At 38.7% G+C, this 19,079-nt stretch overlaps 1 protein-coding gene across 1 annotated transcript; it reads left to right on the top strand.

The window, feature by feature from the left end:
* Nucleotides 1–660: 660 nt before the first annotated feature.
* Nucleotides 661–18,850, top strand: tmem184a (transmembrane protein 184a). Its single transcript, XM_056401027.1, has 9 exons — nt 661–1,103; nt 1,363–1,584; nt 6,469–6,634; nt 7,562–7,652; nt 9,511–9,586; nt 13,102–13,193; nt 14,573–14,742; nt 14,836–15,033; nt 17,086–18,850. Exons 2-9 carry the CDS (start codon nt 1,363–1,365, stop codon nt 17,313–17,315), a joined length of 1,245 nt encoding a protein of 414 aa, XP_056257002.1. The 5' UTR covers nt 661–1,103; the 3' UTR covers nt 17,316–18,850.
* The last annotated feature ends 229 nt before the right edge of the window (nt 18,851–19,079 follow it).

The following is a 19,079-nucleotide window of genomic DNA, read 5'->3' as shown; positions in this document are numbered from 1 at the left end:
CTCATTTGTTGTTGAGTCATGTTTTATTAAATGGCTTTAATTAACAGAAAACCTTGGGCAAGGTTGTATTGTTTCACCATTTAAGTACTGTAAGGTTACATCCAACAATTATATGATATCATTACTACATCTGATAATTATATTGTTTGATGATCAGTTGAGTGTATCAAAGGCCAAAAACTGTTGATATTCCCTGAAGCCCAAGTTGATATATTTTAATTTTTTGTTTTTTCCAAGAAGCAAAGGTGTTGACTTAACTCACAGAAAACTGAGAGACTAGTTAATTGCAGCTTGAACAGGTGATTTTTTTCTTTACCATTTTATTTGTAAAAAAAAAAAAAAAAGACTTCAGTTACTAATCACTCATGAAATTGCTGCCAATTAATTTTTTGTCTATTGTCTAATCAATTAATAAACCATCATTTCAGCTCTAAAGTTCTGGTTGGTTTCTGGATGCCTGAGGAAAGAATGTAACTGCCATGTATAGGGGGGTCAACAGGGGCCCAAAACAACAATTACTTGCCCCAGGGCCCCTCAAGATTTTAGTCCGACCATGACGACATAGGACTCCCTTAGTCGATAAGTCCAAATAAAAATATAAATTACTGTCAAGTAGGCAACGTAATGACGACATACGTCGAGCTGTGGTCACGTGGTCCTTTCACCTGTTCCTAACCTGTTTATCCAGCTCCTCTGACTCACTGCGCAAGGTTAGAAACAAATCTCCGTCGTTTACACTGAAAGTTGATGACTTGTTGACTTTTTCTAGTTCCCCAGAGTAAACGCCACAGATTACTGCAGTATTTCTCTCTCTGAGTATTTTTTTGTTAGTGGTTTTGTGCAAGTTTTAACTCGTCGACTGTGTGGACTTCGACCTCGGTGAGGTACTTGTCTTAAACAAGGAAGTATAGTCTACTGAATCCGTCGTTGATGAAGTCGTCGGGCCGTGAGTAAATGGCAGCAAATGTCCACGGTTAACTATTCTGTAAGGAGATTTTCCTCTCGATGTTTATCCTGTAACGTTGGCTTGTGACTATCCTGGACTGTTTGTGTACGGTGCCATCTGTACGGGATAAAGCAGCTTCCACCCTCCCCGGGACAAGGTGAGCCGTTTGTTGTCGGTAAAGAATGCGCATATCAAGGCTAAGGTCATTTGAACGCCACTTGTAGTGAAGTCTGCCACATAGTGTTGTCTTTTCTAATTGAATATTTCTAATTATAACATTAAAATTTAGGTTTTGCTTTGGCTCAGCAGGCAGCCTGAAATCACTGGGGAGCATTCAGTTAAACTCACAGGGGAGGTGTCCTTACATTTCACCTGTGAGCCCTACACTGACTTTTTGTATTTTCTTTCCGTTTCAGATGAACATTTCTTTGGAAGACATGGATCCATCAGATGAAAATAATTCTATTGTCCACCTGCCTGCACCACTTCTCCCAGAGACGTCACACATCTCCAATATGACCATTATTCGAACCAGTAATGGCTCAATCATAGAGAACCAGATGTTTTTAAACACACTGGCTGCTCAGGCCCTTTCAGGGATATTCGTCTGGTCCGCCTTGCTCATAACGTGCCACCAGGTGAGTTTGCCATTTCACAGAAGTCTTATTTTTAAAAATGTTATGCCTGAAGAAACCCAAATCACTGCATCTCATAGCACCAGTGAGCAATACAGCCACAAAGTGTTTCGCACATTGAGATGTAAATGTGTAATCAGAGACGGCTGCGGACTGACAGATAGCACCTCCCTTGCTAGAGGACAGAAACAAATTCTTCTATCCATATTACCTTACAGCACAGTGCAGTTAGTTCAGTGTCTTGTCTCAGATATTTCCATACTCACTCCTCCACTCTGTCTTATCTAGTCATAAAGTATTTCTTTCTTTGCCGGCAGGTATTATTTTTTCTGCTTTGTACTTGCACTGCCCTAATGCATTGTGGGAATGTTTTGCTTACTTAATCGTTGACGGAGGCTATCAGATTAAAATAGATGAAAAGCCTTTAGCTGATTAAAGGACAATAGACAGCGAGCGCTCTTTGTGTGGAAAGGGAAAAAGGATGGTTAAGAAGAATAAATGGCTCAACACAGGCCACCTTTACCCAGAATCCATTTCATCGCTGTTGTAAATGAGCGTTCCCTCATGTGTGGGTGAGTAACCCACTGTGCGCAGATGATAGCTTATCATTATGGTTTTATCATTTGCAGAGAATGCAGTAGGGTGCAGTGTATTATCAGCAGGGAAATCAATTGATATTGAGATAACATTTTACAGCATTATAAAGGATGAGGGTGTTATTTTCCTGTTTGCTGTGGTTTTAATGTTCTGCAGCTGTAATGGCTCCCAGTTTTAGTCGATGATTTTATAACCTTTGTACTGAACATGCATCTATCCCAACATCCTCAGGCTGGCAGCCATATGCCTGTATCCTGTTTATGTTAACACACATATGCTCATAGCTGTATCTGCTATGTGGTGTAATTAGTTAAAGAGTCGTTATTTGGATAGCTTTGTAACCTCCTCACAAAGCATCAACCTGTTGCATCCTGTGATCCAAAAAACAATCCTTGTTTAGGGATTTGTGACTCAACATCCAGCAAATTGGTTTCTATCTTTTTAATATATTACGTGTTTGGCCAAACACTTGGCAGCAAGACATTTTAATTGAACAAATAAACAGCAAGTGTACCACAGGGAGAAAGGAGCAGGTTTGCAACAGGCGTCCTTTTCTGTCACACAGAATGAAATGGTCTGCAGGGTTATTGTTGCGATGCTGGTGGTGTTTCATCTGACTTGGTTCCAGAGGATTGCTATAGACTCTGAAACTCACATTCTGAATACTAAACACAGATAGACAATGACCTCAGATCCTCTTTGCTGTAAAGTCGCCAGTGCTTTGCGGACTGGAGGCTCATTTTTCTCAGAGGGCTTATTGGTCCCTTTGCAACTTGAAGCATTTGGGATTAGGAGGAGCAGACTGGACTTATCTCCTACAGTATGGCTGCGTCATGTTTTGCACATGTCACTCTCATTTAGTTACAATATGTGCAATCACTTATGTTTTAGGTTTTTTTTATGTTCTCAAAAGTGGGATTCCTCTGCCTCTAACTCTACTGTTAGGTAGTAATAGGCAGAGGCAGAAATAGCAGCAGCTAACCCTAACCCAGAAATGTACTTGAAGCCATTATTACCTCCACCAGGGAGGTTATGTCTTCACTCCTGTCTGTTTAGTGGTTTGTTTGGTTTGTTTGTCATCAGGATTATGCAAAAAGTACTGAAATGATTTGCATCAAAGTTGCTCAAGGGATGGGGCACAGGCCAGGGAAGAACTTATTACATTTTTATCACTTTCCTTAACATTACGAGATTTCTCAGGAAGTAATGTATGCATTGTGAAGTTGAAAAGTCAGACATATTAATGATGTTGAGATCTTTGACTTTGCACAGTTTGGATATGTGTAGGATTGCTTGTTTGGCCTTGGCGGAAGTATGAGCTCTACTGACTGCCATTCTAATTCAGCATGCAACTGTCAGGTCAGAGTTATGGATTCAGGAAGGACAAAGTGTTTTCAGGCAAATGAAGGACATCAGTCTACAGCATGCTTCACTTCACATGTAGAGATGGCCATATACATCATTCCCCCACCCTCACAGTAATCATGCTTTAATGTGCAGCCTCTAATGGGCATTTAATCAAGCTGCATGTGTTGATTAGAGTCAGTCTCTGGATGTTGAGTAGCACTAACATTTAGCTTCCTCTGCCAAATGGATGTTTGTAAAATTTTTGTCACAAACACAAGTGTAGTCCATAGAGTAGCCATCTTTGTTTTAAATAAATGTATGATTAAAAGAACAATTATGATCTGCCTTTATTATTCCTTGCTCTTCTTTGCAAGACCTTGGCTACTTGTATGTAGAGCAAGTGCTCAGGATTCGCTAGCTAAGTATTTGTCCCAGGTAAAGTTGACATCAAGGCTGCAACTAATGAATATTTTCATTATCAATGTATCTGCAGATTCTTTTTTAGTCTATAAAATGTCAAAAAATGTGAAAAATTCCCATCACAGTTTCCTAAAGCCCAAGGTGATGACTTCATATTTCTTGTTTTACCCAGCCAATAGTCTAAAATATACAATTCACGATCACACAAGACCAAGAAAAGCAGCAAATCCTCACATTTTAGAAATTGGAATCAGAGAATGTTTACCATTTCTGCTTTAAAAACCTCTTGGTGATCAATTAGTTATTAAAGTATTTCCTGATTAATTTACTATCAGTATAATAATCAATTAATTGACCAATCATTTCAGCTCTAATAATCAGGTGGCTTTTTTTATTGTATGAATATTAATTCTAATTGTTTTTGTTTCTTTGTCTCTTTAGAGAGTTCTAGTTATTAGTCAAAACTGGCTTGAGCTTGGTGTGATTACTTGGATTGCCCCCTCACCGACAATTAGTTGCCTAATGGGTAATAAGCATTTTGAACAACTGAGAAACTTAGTTGATTAGTCATTTTTTTTAATGGTCTTTTTATGAAGAATGAGTCATCGGTCTTTCTAAGTGCCACACGAAGGCAACTGGACTTGCTTGGGGTTCTTGAAGATGTTTTGCGATGAGAGGAGAGGTGCAACGTCTTCAGCAACCTCAAGCAGGTCCAGTTGCCTTCATATAGCACTTACAAATACCATGACCTGGATAACTGAGAATCTTCACAGACATATGAGCTATCCGTCATTACTTGAAAACTTCCTCATCTCTGGCATCGCAATAATGTTCCCCAGTAAGCTTTGGTCTTTAATGAGCACTTCATTTTCAGAGCTCTTTCTGCACAACTGCATTCATCTGCAGAGGGACAGTAATACTGGAGAAACGATTCGACTGATTTTTCAATTAAATCCGCCAATTATTTAGTTGAAGAGATCCTTCCAGTATCAGATAAGAATTTATTTATTTGTTGACAGATTAAATTGGCAGTAACGTTTGTTAATGTTAACCGGTATTGATATATTTCCATCCAACACTGTTGGATCAGACATGTTGCTGGGTTGTGGCAGCTCCATGTTGCAATAGCTTTTTTTGTATTACCTGAGAGCACCAAGGGAGACAACTGTACTTTACTCACTCAGCTGAAAACATATTTGCTTGAGATCATTATGGATAAGCCAGTCCTTGCGTCAGTGGCAAATCATACATTGCAGTAGGGATTTCAAAACATTAATTCATCATCAAGATGTGGCCCCTGGGTGTAAATTTTTTTTATATCGGTCTAAAAACTAAAGGTCAATGAAATGAATGATAATCAGATTTTTGCCGTATGCTGTGTGTACTCCCCTAAATGTTGTCAGCTGCACCACATGATCTTTATGGAGGCCACATGGGGGCATGTCGTTTCTGTGTGTGTGTTTAAAAACTAAAGGCTGAGACCTTTAATTAGCTCGCTGAAAATAAAGTTTATTTACTGATCTTATTGCCTGCATCTGTATGTGAAGTTAGAGCTGTACAATATGGCTGGTCACTGGTTTAAGCAGGAATGTTCTGGGAGGTCATTAAAATGGGCGATGGGTGTTCTCTTTACTTTAGATGGCCCCGCTGTCGCTGCCGCATTTCATAGTGACAGATCTTTACACAGACGGAGCAGTCAGTGCAAGGTTAGACTGTAGCCATAAATAATACCATCCAGATAAAAACATACTTGATTGTTTGTTCTCAGCCCTCAGGAGGCTGACATTCCACATTGATCACACCCTTTAAGTTTGTATCGCTTCAATGTCAGTGCTATACAGCTAACTTATTGCTGATATTTTTCCTTCTTTTACAAAGGATGCTTAATGGACTGTAATCACTACTGTTCAATCTCAAAGTTTAATAATTAGCATAGTAATACACACCTTTTTTAGAAATACCCAAAAATACAGACTGTCAAGTGTTTAGCTGAAAGTATTAGGGGATAGGTAGAACATTGTTTGACTAATTTAATAGTCATTTGTTCTATTCGTTATTTTTTAAAATGAAAAACGAGGCACATTCTCTGGTTACAGCTTCTCAAAATTGAGTATTTGCTGCCTTTCTTTGTTTTATATCAGTATAAATTAAATGTCTTTGGGTTCGGAACGGCTGAATATAGTAAAAGGTCAAATTTCATAATGATTTGCAGATGAATCGATAATGTAAATAGTCATTTAGTTGTAGCATGAGTCAAGTTGTCTTACTCATGAAAACTATGGTTTTGTGAGCTATTTTAGAGAGCACGGCCTGTTTTCTGTGGCAATGCCTATAGAAAGTACATGTGAATGGATTTTCACATGCAGGTAACAGCATATCAGGTTTTATTTTGATCTCATACATCATCAGCAGAAATGTGTTTAATTCACAACCCTGCTCCATGAATCTGTAAAAAAGCCCATCAGGATGCTCTCTTGTTTCCCAATGTTTTTTTCATAGGTGTTTTTTTTTTTTTCATTGTAGATCTACACACACCTTCGATCCTACTCTGTCCCCAATGAGCAGCGCTACATCATCCGCATCCTGTTTATCGTGCCAGTCTATGCCTTTGACTCTTGGCTCAGCCTGCTCTTCATCAGCAACGACCAGTACTATGTGTACTTTGACTCCGTTCGAGACTGTTATGAAGGTAAATGTCACAAGCTCACTCCATTTAAATTCTCTTCCTGATGACTTCCTCCCTGGCCAGCTGTAGTGTTTCTGCTGCCCTCTTATTTTAGACTACTGCCAGGAAAGAGAATAAGAGGAACTCACCAAACTCGTTTTTCACACCAGTCACCTCATTGTTTGAGGTGTTGCATTTCTAATAGGTGTAATTGTAGGAGCATCACTTTTTTACGCCTTGACTCATAATGTTTGCTAATTAGGGGGAAAAAAGCCGACAGTGTGCTTTTTAGGTAGGATCGTTTATTTTAAACATTTCTTTTTTATCATTTGGTCTCAGTAATTCTACAGTGATTTACTATATTCAGATATTATGATGGTGGTTTAATTTTCCTTTATACAGTGTAACCAAATTATGTATCGAAGTTTTAAGACTACAGCACTTCACCAGTGGCAAAGGTGAATCATATGCAAAATGGATTACAAGTAATTTGGGAAAGGGAAAAAGTAGGAAATACATTATTCATGAGATTAGTTTCCAGTTTGCAGGCCAATTTTGTGGGTGATTGATAGTGAAGCGCATCAGGAAGCAGTGAGACTGGAACACCACCAGCGGCCACGGCTAAAACATAATGAACCTTCTCTTGACTGGACACCATCTGCATTAGCTTCACTTAATCCCTCCTTAAATAGCAACAAAGGATTAGGAAGGGATTTCCAAGACACAGAACCCTTGGAAGCTTCTTATTGTAAGGACTGAAACATTTATTGTTCCAAAATGTAGGACTAATTATTTTTTATCATGTGGGCGTGTTCTCCCCTGAAATGATTTGACCTTTCAAATGAAGTTATACTTGAAGGTGATGAGGAATTATTCTGCAGTCAAAATCATGCCAATTAACATGTTTGATACTGGGTGAAAAAAGAAGTAACTCTTCTCTTTGTGTTACAGCGTTTGTCATTTACAATTTCCTGAGCTTGTCCTTTGAGTATCTGGGAGGAGAGAGTGCAATCATGTCCGAGATTCGAGGGAAGCCCATACAGTGAGTGTTCTTATTATGTCCTGCGTGCACTCTCCGGCATACACAAGATTTTTAAACTTGTAATTTTGCTTGACTCAGAAGTAATGGAGCCAACCTTGGTATAGTTCAGGCTTCATATATACAAAACACAAAAAGGTGCAAGGTGCATCTTGCTGACCTTGAATTAGCATTTACTTTGAACACCACAATGAAAGTGCTGGCAATAAACAACTGCAGTATTAATCCATGACAGTTATCCTTTATCTCAGAGCTTTTGACCAACCTCGATAGGCTGTGTTTTATGGCTGACGCAGCCACAGGGCAGCAGCTCTTTGCCAGCTTCTTAAGACAGTGGAGACACTAATGTTGAGTCCTGATAAACGATGGCATTGCTTAACACCAGCCGGGGGAGACGAGGTATAAATCCTACATCTTGTTTTTAGAGTAGTTCACTGCAGTGCGTAGCTCTTACACGTCCTTTAGGATTTCCATAGACAATGAATGTTTTCTTTCTTGATTCAGTGAGAACTATGAATAATTTTAAATTCTACAAGCTCCAGAGAGCATCTCACACAAGACCTAGTCTTGACTGAAATAAAGATGCACTTCATACTTGTCAATGTTCAAGTTGAGTATGTTTTAATTAGCAACATGTGCAATGAGTTATATCACATACTTAATGTACACCATTACCATGCTCACAGTCTGCCTTCTATCATGTTAGCAACATCAGCACAACATTTTAATTAATAATGTGCCTATATACTAGATTGAATTTAATTTCAGGTTCCCATAAATAAAGTAGATCAAGTTTGTTTTGTAGGAATCAAGGCAGAGAACAATGAAGATTTAGACTAGATTCATTCTGTAGGCAAATCTCAATTTGTTTCTCAAATTTATTTTGACTAGAAGTCCATGCTCTCATTTTTCAGGTGTCTTGGTTGCGTTTGATGTTGACCTATCAGTATTGGGTAAAAAGATGAAAAAAACACAGACAAAACAATTATAGATGTATACATTTGGATAGTAGTGAAATTGTTAAAAAAAACTGGAGTAGCACCTCAGGGTGATTAGGCTGAAGGTACTGTGTAGCAGCATCAGACTGATTGGGAGATGTTATTTAGGCTGAGTGTAGTCCTAATCATCCTCTCTGCTGCTGCCTCCAGGTTCACTCCTACAGCAGAGCAAAGTCTTTCACACCAGCTAATTTATTTCATCCCCTAAACTGCCTTTTAAAGACATCACCGCTGACTTGGAGTAATAGCACTAAGGAAGAGCTGTGACATATTGTAAATGTGTCCACTTTGTTGTGATGCTGTTGTTTTAGCCCCAGGCCATTTCCTCTTCCAGAAAGCCTTTAAATCCACTGTCTCACATGACACCTTGACATACTCTACTTACACTGTTCGACATGTTACATAACAGCAACATTTATGTTTTGCATTAATGCTTCAAAGATCGGTATTCCCAGTTACAAATGAATGAAAATGAAGTTTATTGTATGTACATCAGGAATTTTAAGTAACTGTTCACAGTATGGTGTAAGCAGCTTGTCTCTCACTGTACATGATTGGGATATGGTTTAATCTGCCAATTGTTTTCTCGATCAATCGATTAGTTGTTTTGTCCAACCAACAGTCCAAAACCTGTTATTATGAAAATAGTTTCCAATTAATTTTCTGTCCATTTACAATTACTCAACTAATCGCATCAACTCTAATGTCAACAAAAACTGAATATTTTAAGCAAGCATGTTTTTTTTATTGCATGGCGGCAGTTGTATATATGTTTCCGTTTAATGGTTTCTGTTCTCTGATGCTTAACATCTGCTGTGTCAGTGTTGATGTGATAAACACTTTGTTTTTTGTGGACTCCGCAGGTCAAGTTGTCTGTATGGAACCTGCTGCCTCGTCGGTATGAGCTACTCCATCGGCTTTTTAAGATTCTGCAAACAGGTGAGCTTCAATCATCCCCTTATCTGTGCTCTGGAGATTCTCTTTTCGACCACTAAAATAAATTTACACACATTGAAAACAAGAATACATCAAACAGACAAAAAAAGAAAAACAACACTCTCAACACAGCTGTAAATTACCATTCTGTCCAGGTCTCCAGGCTGCTTAAAAATGACAGCTGTAACAATTGGCTGTGTGCTTTTCAGAGGATAACATCCACTGGTTAAAAAAAGGAAAACAAAAGCAATTGAGGCCAGGTGAAAGCAGCTTGATAATATACACAGAGAGATGATATGAGCTGTCAGTGCTGAGCTCTCTTCCAGTGTCCTGGGATGCTGCATGAGCTCCCAGTCTAACGCTGATGAAAATTGGAACTGAGAGTTATGTCTTCAAAACAAAATAAATGGTGAAATGAACATTTTTTTTTTATTTTATAAGTGGCAAATGATAAACACTCAGTATGACTTGACAAGAACCCTACGTGAAATGTTTTAAAAGGAAAACCTTGCAAGTTTTCTCTGATGTTGTTTCTGGAAGACTGAGTTAAAGAATAATTCTCCATGAGAGGTCAACTGAAGATCAGCACAGCAAATTTTCAAAAGAGCATTGCTCTAAAACTCCCATCAGTTTCTTTGTAGTTTGTTGGGTTGAGGCCTAGAGCTACAGCTTAGAATTAAAATCTCGTCCTCATTGTCATTCATAGAACAAAGTTTCAGAAATCAATACATCGAACGCTTCAGAAGTTATTAACTGCTGTTTTGCAGGTCAACTCCCACGAAGCGAGGGACTAACTGGATTTGGAATAATGATTAACTGCTGTTGTACATATTAATTCATTCTAACTTGATTACTGAAGCTCTCCATGATATCGATCACATGGCCATGTGGCTTGTAGTTAAAAAAACAACAGTGTGCTCTCGATGATAGCCGACTTCAGATGAGGAAAAGTCTCATCCTGGACTGAGGTGAAAATATACAAGATCTGAAAGGCCTTGATCCATTTTTTTTTTTTTTTTGCAGGGTAAAAGACATTAAAATTCTTCGTACATTTTGGGGAAGTTTTAGTGTGTGATTAGAAGAGGGGTTAACAAATGAATCACTGATATGGAAAAGCAGCTTAGAGTTATGGTGGTCCTCTGAGATAAGGTTAGAGGATGAGCTCTTGCATCCTAAACTGTTTTTTGACATTGACATGACAGTTTTAAGTCATCATCATATTGTAGGTCACATTATGGCATTATTTTCCTGAAACTGGACACAAGTCGAGACCATATCATTGGTACACATACATTTTTGTCATATGCTGTACATACATTATATTATTATTATTATTATTATTATTATTATTATTATCAGTAGGAGGAGTACAGAATCAGCAGGTGAAGTTGAGTGGCCAATCACTTGAGCTCCTCCCATTTAAAAGTGCACCTCTGTGAATCACCATAACCACATAAATGCTGTCAACATCCATATGCAACAATAGTCTTACCTGTGACTACAATGAGGTAAAACCTATAGCAACTTACCCAACAATAAAATATGTTTTTATTATTGCTGTGTTACCTTTGTTCTTTGTTTTTTTCCTTAAAGTGAAGAACATCAATAAGAATACACAAGCAGTTGATATAAAACATACTGTTATTGGGTAAAGTTTTTTATCAAAAGGGCCTCTGACAGTTTTCTTGCAGATGTTAAAGATGCAAGAGTGAACAGCAGCACAGATGTTGGGAGAGGAATGTGTGGCAACAGGACAATAAAAACATTGGCCTTGTGGTCCGATACGTAGATTCATTGTTAAAGGGAATAATCAATTCGGATAGATCAGCTTTGGAGCTCTGTTTTTTGTAATACACAAAGCTGAGGGGTGTTGCTGTTAATTGGGACTCAGGAGAAATTTAAAAATCAGTCTTGTCGATTGTGGCCACCAGTGAAGTATTGCAGTGAACTCTGAAGTGGTAAAAATGAAAACAGAAAGAAAATGCTTCAGGTCATTTCGATCTCTGAATTCTCAATGAAACATTATAATGGAAAACGTAGTCAAACTGCTAATTAAAAGAAAAGAAATAAAGTTCAGTGTCATGAATCTAGATAACCCTTTGATGCACCAGCTTGTAATATCTCAATAATATAGAACTAACATATGCTCTTATCTTATCTTACACTCGTGTCATGCAGTGTACACCGACACTCCCATGTAGCTTAGTATTAAAGTTCATTTCTCTCTGCAGTTACCGACTGTGAATTAATTTCAGGCAGCAAACCACAGTTAACTTTTAATCCACCGGCATTCTGAACGTGCATTGTGTTTTGAATATCAAGCGTGTCAGGAAGTATCATGCTAAATTATTTGCTTTGAGGATATTCACAGTGACAAGCTGGCACTAGAACAGGCATAGAGTAACCAAAGACTGTCAGGACTAAAAGCTTCAAAGTAAATCAGTTAAATAAATGATTATTGATGTCATTCTGCAAAGCCCACCTCGGGCTCCGGCCATTCTACAAAAGCCTCCCTCTGGCTCATCAAGTCAAACATTCCCATCACTGCTGCAGCTTCCTCTGTTGTCCCAGCCAGTCCCCATCCACATCAGCATTAAGACATCAGTGTCAGATGAGTTATTTCTCAGTATTTGGACAGAACAGATGGCTTTAGAACAGAATGCACTCTTTTTTTTTTTTGTTTGATGACCTTTTTTAAGTTCTGTATTTTAAGTCAATAAACGGTAGCAAATACGACCATTTGCTTTTTTTTTTTTTTTTTTTTTTACCAATACTTAGCATGAAGACGGGAAATAGGGAAACCGCTACCCTGTAGCACCTCCAAAGCTCACTAATTAACAACTACATCTCATTTGTTTAATTTGCACAAACAACGAAGTTTCAAATCAACAAGTTGCTGTTTTATGAGGGATTATTGGCAGGACTATCTGTTGGCTCTGAGCAGTTGCCAAGTAACCGTGGAGACTCCAGGAAGTAACTGCCAATGTAAGAGGCAGTGCATAGCTGCCTGTAAAACAGTGAATTGTCATTTATACAAATAAGTTTTGTAACATGTTAATGAGTGAGCTCCGGAGCTGCTGACAGGTGAATTTTGTTACCATTGGTATCTTTGTGCTAACCTAAGCTAACCAGCTGCTGGCTATAGCCATATTTTACTAACAGATGTGAGAGTTGTTTGATATAATTCACTGCCAGGAAGCGAATTAGCATATTTCCCAAAATGTCAAACTATTCCCTTTTAATTGCAGCTGTGGAGATAAAACAGAGATGACGAAACATTGTGGTAGGTCCCAATGTTAATGGAAGTTCTTAAGTGAGATGAGTGAGAAATGGCCACTGGTTAGGTTTAAGGGACTGGGAGACTGCTTGTTGCCAATGAGTAGTTGCAGATCTTTTCCATCCAATTAGATGTACAAAGAGATTCTGACACCCCTCTTCATCCTTCATTCTCCTCCTCCTCCTCCATGTTGTCCTTGCTTGTTCGGGTGTCTCATCCTGAATTGTAATGTGTTCTCCAGGCGACGCTCCAGTTCTGCGTTGTCAAACCCATCATGGCAGTCATCACCATCATCCTGCAGGCCTTTGGCAAATATCATGATGGAGATTTTAAGTGAGCAGCATCTCTCTTTGCATTTCATTCTTCATGTATCTTGTGCATCCATGCCATTGCCAGCAGGCTCATTTGCTGTTTACATGCATAAGGAAACAATTTGCAAATGGAGATAATTATATCACCTCCTCACAGCAGGCACGATGAAAATGTTTGGAATTAAAGGGGTTTTATTTCAAGCTGAAAGTTCTGGGTTCAAACTTTGCATTTACTCTGCTGCATGTTGACCCAGGTGTATCACTGTCCTCGCCATAATTACAGCCTCTTGGGCATTGTTGGTATTGAAAATATTAATTCAGGAGTTTTTTGCAATATGAACTAAAGGAATTATATTTCAAGTTTTCTCCAAAATGTAGATAGTGTTCTGATAAGAAGCCCTTTAATTTTTATTTTATGTTACACTAGGTGAAGCACAGCATTATAAAGCAAGATGTATTGTTTCATTTATTTCTTTTATTTTGGATGTCAAGTGATACAAAGGCTGGAGATAAGTTTCAGACTGACAAATTTAATTTTAGTGTATTTCAGTGCTTCAGATGATCCACTAAGGGTCTCAATAGAATATGGAGAGGGTAATATGTTCAATAAAATTGTCTTTAGTGTGTAATCGAAAGCCATAAAACCTGCAGTCTGTAAACTCCGTCTGAATTCTTCTCAGGTGCTCTTCTGCCTCTCAGTTCAGTATCTCTTACTAAAGGTTCAGCTGTGACAACACTTGTTTCTGAACTACTCAGGAAAAGCACAGAGTTCAACGAGGGCTTGAGACAGAAGTTTCAAATCAGCTTCATATCGTCACCCTCTTACCGCCGCATCAACAGATAGACACGGTTACATTCTTCCTGCTCAGTTCTCCATATACTTCAACAGCAAAATTAGCAGGCAGAAATAACTGTCTTTTTCATGTCTTTCTTAAAGCTCTGTAGCAAGACTGTGGTGATTCACAGATTGTTTACTTATATGCTTTTATCCAACCGTGCACTCTATACTGCATGGGAGTAATTAGTGTAGTCACAGATGAGTCCTCAGAGAGGCTCTCCAGAATGCAAAGCGGGCAGAAAAGCAGGCTTGACAATAAGATATAGACAAATCTGCCTTTTTATCAGATGCATCCAGAAATATAAAGGACATGCACAAATAGTCTTTATTAATTGCTTGTTTATGAAGAGGACAAAAAGACTGGATTTCCAGGTGTCCATGCAATATGGCTAAGAATATCATCAGATATAAGCTGGCAATCTTCTCCATTCAGCCCAACGTAATAAATGGAGTCAAAACATGAATGGATTTCCACAGTTAAAAAAAACTTTTGCCATATGATCACCGATGGAAAAAAATCTCATATGGTTGTAACTTTACCACATATATCTGTTTCTGTGCAGCGTGAATGGAGGATACCTGTATATCACAATCATCTACAACTTCTCAGTCAGCCTGGCCCTCTACGCTCTCTTCCTCTTCTTCTTCGCAACAAGTGACCTGCTCAGGCCGTACGAACCGGTGCTCAAATTCCTAACTATTAAATCTGTCATCTTCTTATCCTTCTGGCAAGGTAAGTCCGACCCTCTACTTTTTTATTTTTTTATATCGGTGCTGCCAAGACATAAAAGTATAAATTGATGACGAAAATATTGCCGCTTTGCAGGAATGGTCCTCGCCATCCTGGAACGCTGCGGGGTCATCCCCAACGCGCTCTTCATCGACGGACAAGAGGTTGGCGCTGGCACTGTGGCAGCGGGCTGGCAGAACTTTATCATCTGCATCGAAATGTTCTTCGCTGCCATCGCCCTGCGATATGCTTTCACCTGCACCGTCTACCAGGAGAAAAAAAATGAAGTGCCAGGTGAGCGCTGTAGAAAAGCTTGAACTGCTCATTACCTGTTGCCCTCGCCTTGAAAATATGTTGACATCTTCAGAGGCTAATTGTCCCTCTCCAGCCACACAATAAGGGCTGACACAGGATTGAAAGTGTTTGCAGTAACAGTAATTGTATGCAGCCATTTAGACAGAGCCGGTTAATTTTTAAAGTTAGATTACACATTAAATCCCTCCATTTTAACTTATACGCAAGCGAAATATTTGCAATTTTGTACTTAAATGTGGTGCTGTCATGAGCTGTGTGTAAATCAGGTTGGAAGTCGGTGGGGGGGTGCAGCCATCAGCCTGAGGGCATGCATTGTTACATATGGCTCAGAGGACAGTTGCCATTAAAGCAAAGCAGAGGAAGATGAAGAGGAATTGTGGCACCCCTTTGACGACAGGAAAAGCCCTCCACAGTGACATCAATCATTCTGCCATCTATTTTTTTCCTGCTATAGGAAACCCTCTGTCCCCTTGAGCCGCTTAATATGCAGAAGTCATGGAAGTGACTGAACACTCAAGCATTTTTTTTTTTTAATCAAGATAAAAATCAGTGAAAGTAATGACATGAAATTAATGGTTTTCACGATCAGGCATTCCTCCTGGAAGAAATCTATTGCATCTTGCTGTCCAGTTAAAGTATAATAATAATAATGTTGCTCCACAGTGTTGGGCAGCTGAATATTACATTTCTTTTTTTCTTTTTTCTTTTTTTTTTGGTGATTGAACTTAACATTCTAGCACTGCTGCTGCACGCCCACCCTCGGGTGCAGATGTGTGTGGTTGCAGAGGATGCAACCATTCCTCTGCTTCAGCCCTGTGGACCAGGCTGTAAGGAGAAACTCAGCAGACCGTGCCTAACTGCCTTGTACCCCCACCCCATCTTGCCCTTTTCTTTGCCACTTCCAGTCCAGTCCAGACAGCACTGCCAGAGACTCTATAACAAAAGGCTGTGGATGTCTGCTGGCTCTTTTTTTTTTTTTTTTTTTTTTTTTTTGGCCTTGGACACCATTTCAGTTCTGGAAATCATTCAACCTGGCTCACAGCTGGGTGCTGAGGGACCATCAATGGAGACAGTGGCTGTGACTGAATTATGTTCAGTCCATTTCTAAACTGCAGCCTGTGAAAAGGTCATGATGAAAGAAAGAAATCATGCCTATTTAGTGATTTTTACTTATTTTTTTTATTTTTTGGATATTGCTGCTACAATGCCTCGCTTTGGATCTCTTACAGAACAGAAGCACTCAGTAATTAAGTAGCTGCTCAAAAGAAATAATTTTCTGTAATAGATTAATTTTTTACTGGCTCTGGAAACCTTTTACTCACAATCTTCTTATTCTAAGCGATGGGGTCATACATGCACACAAACTTTTTTTGCCAAAGTTTGAACAGTTTTGTTTTTTTCTGATTTTCTTTTTTGTTTGAATTTGACTTCTATCACTAGTTTGAAGTGGGCAGGATGTGCACCAATCAGGATTTGGCAACATTTGAATCAAGTGTGACTCAAGTGTGTGTTAAACACCAAATTAATAATGCCTACAAATGTATCTCTTTCCCAAACTCCAAATATTGTAAATCTAAAATCTTCTAAATATTTCATATTATAGAGAAATGCTTAAATTTCATCTCTAGACATGTTTTAAACTGTATAAAAATACTCTGCTATTAACATTTATTAACGTGGTTTTCTCACATAAAAAAAAAGGGAAAACTCTAAGATTACATCCTCATTGAGAAATACTGGATCAGGCCTCGTGCCCCGCCCACCACCACGCATTTTATTGATTTAAAACAGAATTGACAGTAACAATAATCACTAGTATTTTATCCAGTATACACCTCAACCCAAGTAGTGAAACCAGTATGCTGCCAGGACATAATACAGGCAGTTTCCTTGACATCCACTCCCTCTTATTTGTATTGAGAGATGGATTTTTCGGGATTTTTAAAGCCACAACATCACCTTCGCAGTCACGTGCATTATTGTGTGACCCATTAACTCCCTCTGTCCCTGCTCCTGTGTTGTTTTCTGCAGAGAACCTCCCCCCAATGCAGAGTATCTCCAGCGGTCTGAAGGAGACCATAAACCCTGGAGACATGGTGCAGGATGCCATCCACAACTTCTCCCCAGCCTACCAGCAGTACACCCAGCAGTCCACACAGGAGGTGGTCCAGCCCAGCACCAACGGAAAAGTGGCCACAGGCAACATGAGCTCCCGCAAGTCTGACAAAATCATGCTGATTACTTCTGATGATGAATTCTAGGCATTTTTCCAGCAAGATCCAGGTGTTTGTGTCCTTGCCACCCCTATCTCTCACCCCCTGGGGAAACAGCTGTATTGCATATCGCACAGAGCTGGATTGAATCCAGGTGTTTAATTTTTATTATCCCAGTATTTAAAATGGACTGCTTACTTCTGTCCTATTTGAATGAGTAATTTAAGCAGGAAGAGGAGGATGATATTAGTAATAGTTTTAAAATTGATGACTCAGTGAACAGAAAGCCGATATGCCAACATCTTAGCAGTAATAATCACAGGAAAATGACATGTGTCACCCTCGCTGTGTCAGAAGTCTGGAGCTATGCGTTTTCTTTAAGTGAAACTGCTGGATGTTCAGCAGTGTCCCTGATCCTGACTCTTGTTTCTGTCATCATGTCAATGCTCACTCTCTGGCCGTCTGAAGCGCGTTCTTCTGATTCATGTCAGTTTCAAAGGGGAGATGATTAATATGTGACTCCAGGTGGGATGCAGTGAAGCCAACATCGGCTGGGAGTGACACTTCATGGACTTGTCTCGCATCTGCTTGTTTGAAGTATTTGCTGAGCATCCCTCTGCATGGTTTCCTGACAAATGGAAGGATCCGTTCAAAGACACATTAGTTTTGGAGCAGGCACTTCAAACTGCAGACTATAGCACTTCTCAATCCTTTGTATCTACCGTAGCATGGACAAATTGGATAAACCTGTCCCCAATAAAAGTGGGAGTTGTATTATTCTCATTAATTTTCCCAGCATGCTAAGGAGTGTAATTCAATGTAACTAGACAGCTGTGAGCAGACATTCACAATTAGTCTTTTTGCAGCCTCTACACTATTACAAATGCTTTTGGCAGAGCCTTTTTGTGTTTGATGTGGTCACACCACTCTTCATATTATAATTCCCTCTTCCAGGGATTATGAAATGAAACATGTACAGAATCTGATTGTTGTAAATTGTGGTGTTTTAATATGTTTTATTTGTGTAAAAGGAAATTGTTGTTTGAATTATGGATTGGGAAGATTAATGTATTTAATGTGTACAGTACCTGAGAGGAGAAACAAAAACAAAACTGTAAAAAAAAAAAAAAAAAGACTTTTTTTCATTCAGAATTGTTATCTGTGTTTGTCACATGGGAGACATATAGCTTTCTTAGCACATTAATTACGATGTAGCAAGTCCTAGTTTGTTGAACTTTGATACCCTCTTGTGCCAATGATAGCTGTCTTTCTGGGAAAGCAGAAATTAATTTACAGTTTGGTACAAAATAGTTGTGACAAATGTTAGTCCTGTTTTGGCGCTGAAAATAAAATGTTTTTTTTTTTTTGCTCCTCTAACTCGCGTATATTTAATTGAGTAATTGTGCAGTTGTAGATGGGGGAGGAAGCTTTATTTGAAAGTACAAAAACAGACACAGCAGACCTATTTAAAGGAATAATTTACCATACTTTAAATCAGAGCAGAAACAAATACAGATTTTATTTGTACATGAGGGTAGTTCATTGAGAAAACATGTAAATAAATGAATGTAAAATAAAAATAATTTAGGTGTTTTTTTTTTTATAAAATTACACAAATCAATGAAATAAATACAAAATATATGAGCAGAATAATGACAAGCTGTGAAGGGTACATACTCAGTTTATGCTGCCTTATTACTGTCCTTGTTTACAGTCACTCGTCATGAGACTCGAACAAAGAAATCAATTTATCTCTAATGTACAAACTTGACACAGAAACTGCTGCTGTTGAACTAACATTCAATGTGTTTT

The sequence above is a fragment of the Seriola aureovittata genome, chromosome 17 (genome assembly GCF_021018895.1).
Source record: "Seriola aureovittata isolate HTS-2021-v1 ecotype China chromosome 17, ASM2101889v1, whole genome shotgun sequence".
In the NCBI taxonomy this organism is placed as follows: domain Eukaryota; kingdom Metazoa; phylum Chordata; class Actinopteri; order Carangiformes; family Carangidae; genus Seriola; species Seriola aureovittata.
This window is presented reverse-complemented; position numbering and strand designations above follow the sequence as displayed.

Bases quoted from the DNA above. Each gene is read 5' to 3' on its own strand.
- tmem184a (XM_056401027.1), top strand. From the start codon at position 1,363: ATGAACATTTCTTTGGAAGACATGGATCCATCAGATGAAAATAATTCT. The intron at 14,743-14,835 runs GTAAGTCCGACC...GCCGCTTTGCAG, and splicing joins CTTCTTATCCTTCTGGCAAG to GAATGGTCCTCGCCATCCTG. The intron at 15,034-17,085 runs GTGAGCGCTGTA...TGTTTTCTGCAG, and splicing joins GAAAAAAAATGAAGTGCCAG to AGAACCTCCCCCCAATGCAG.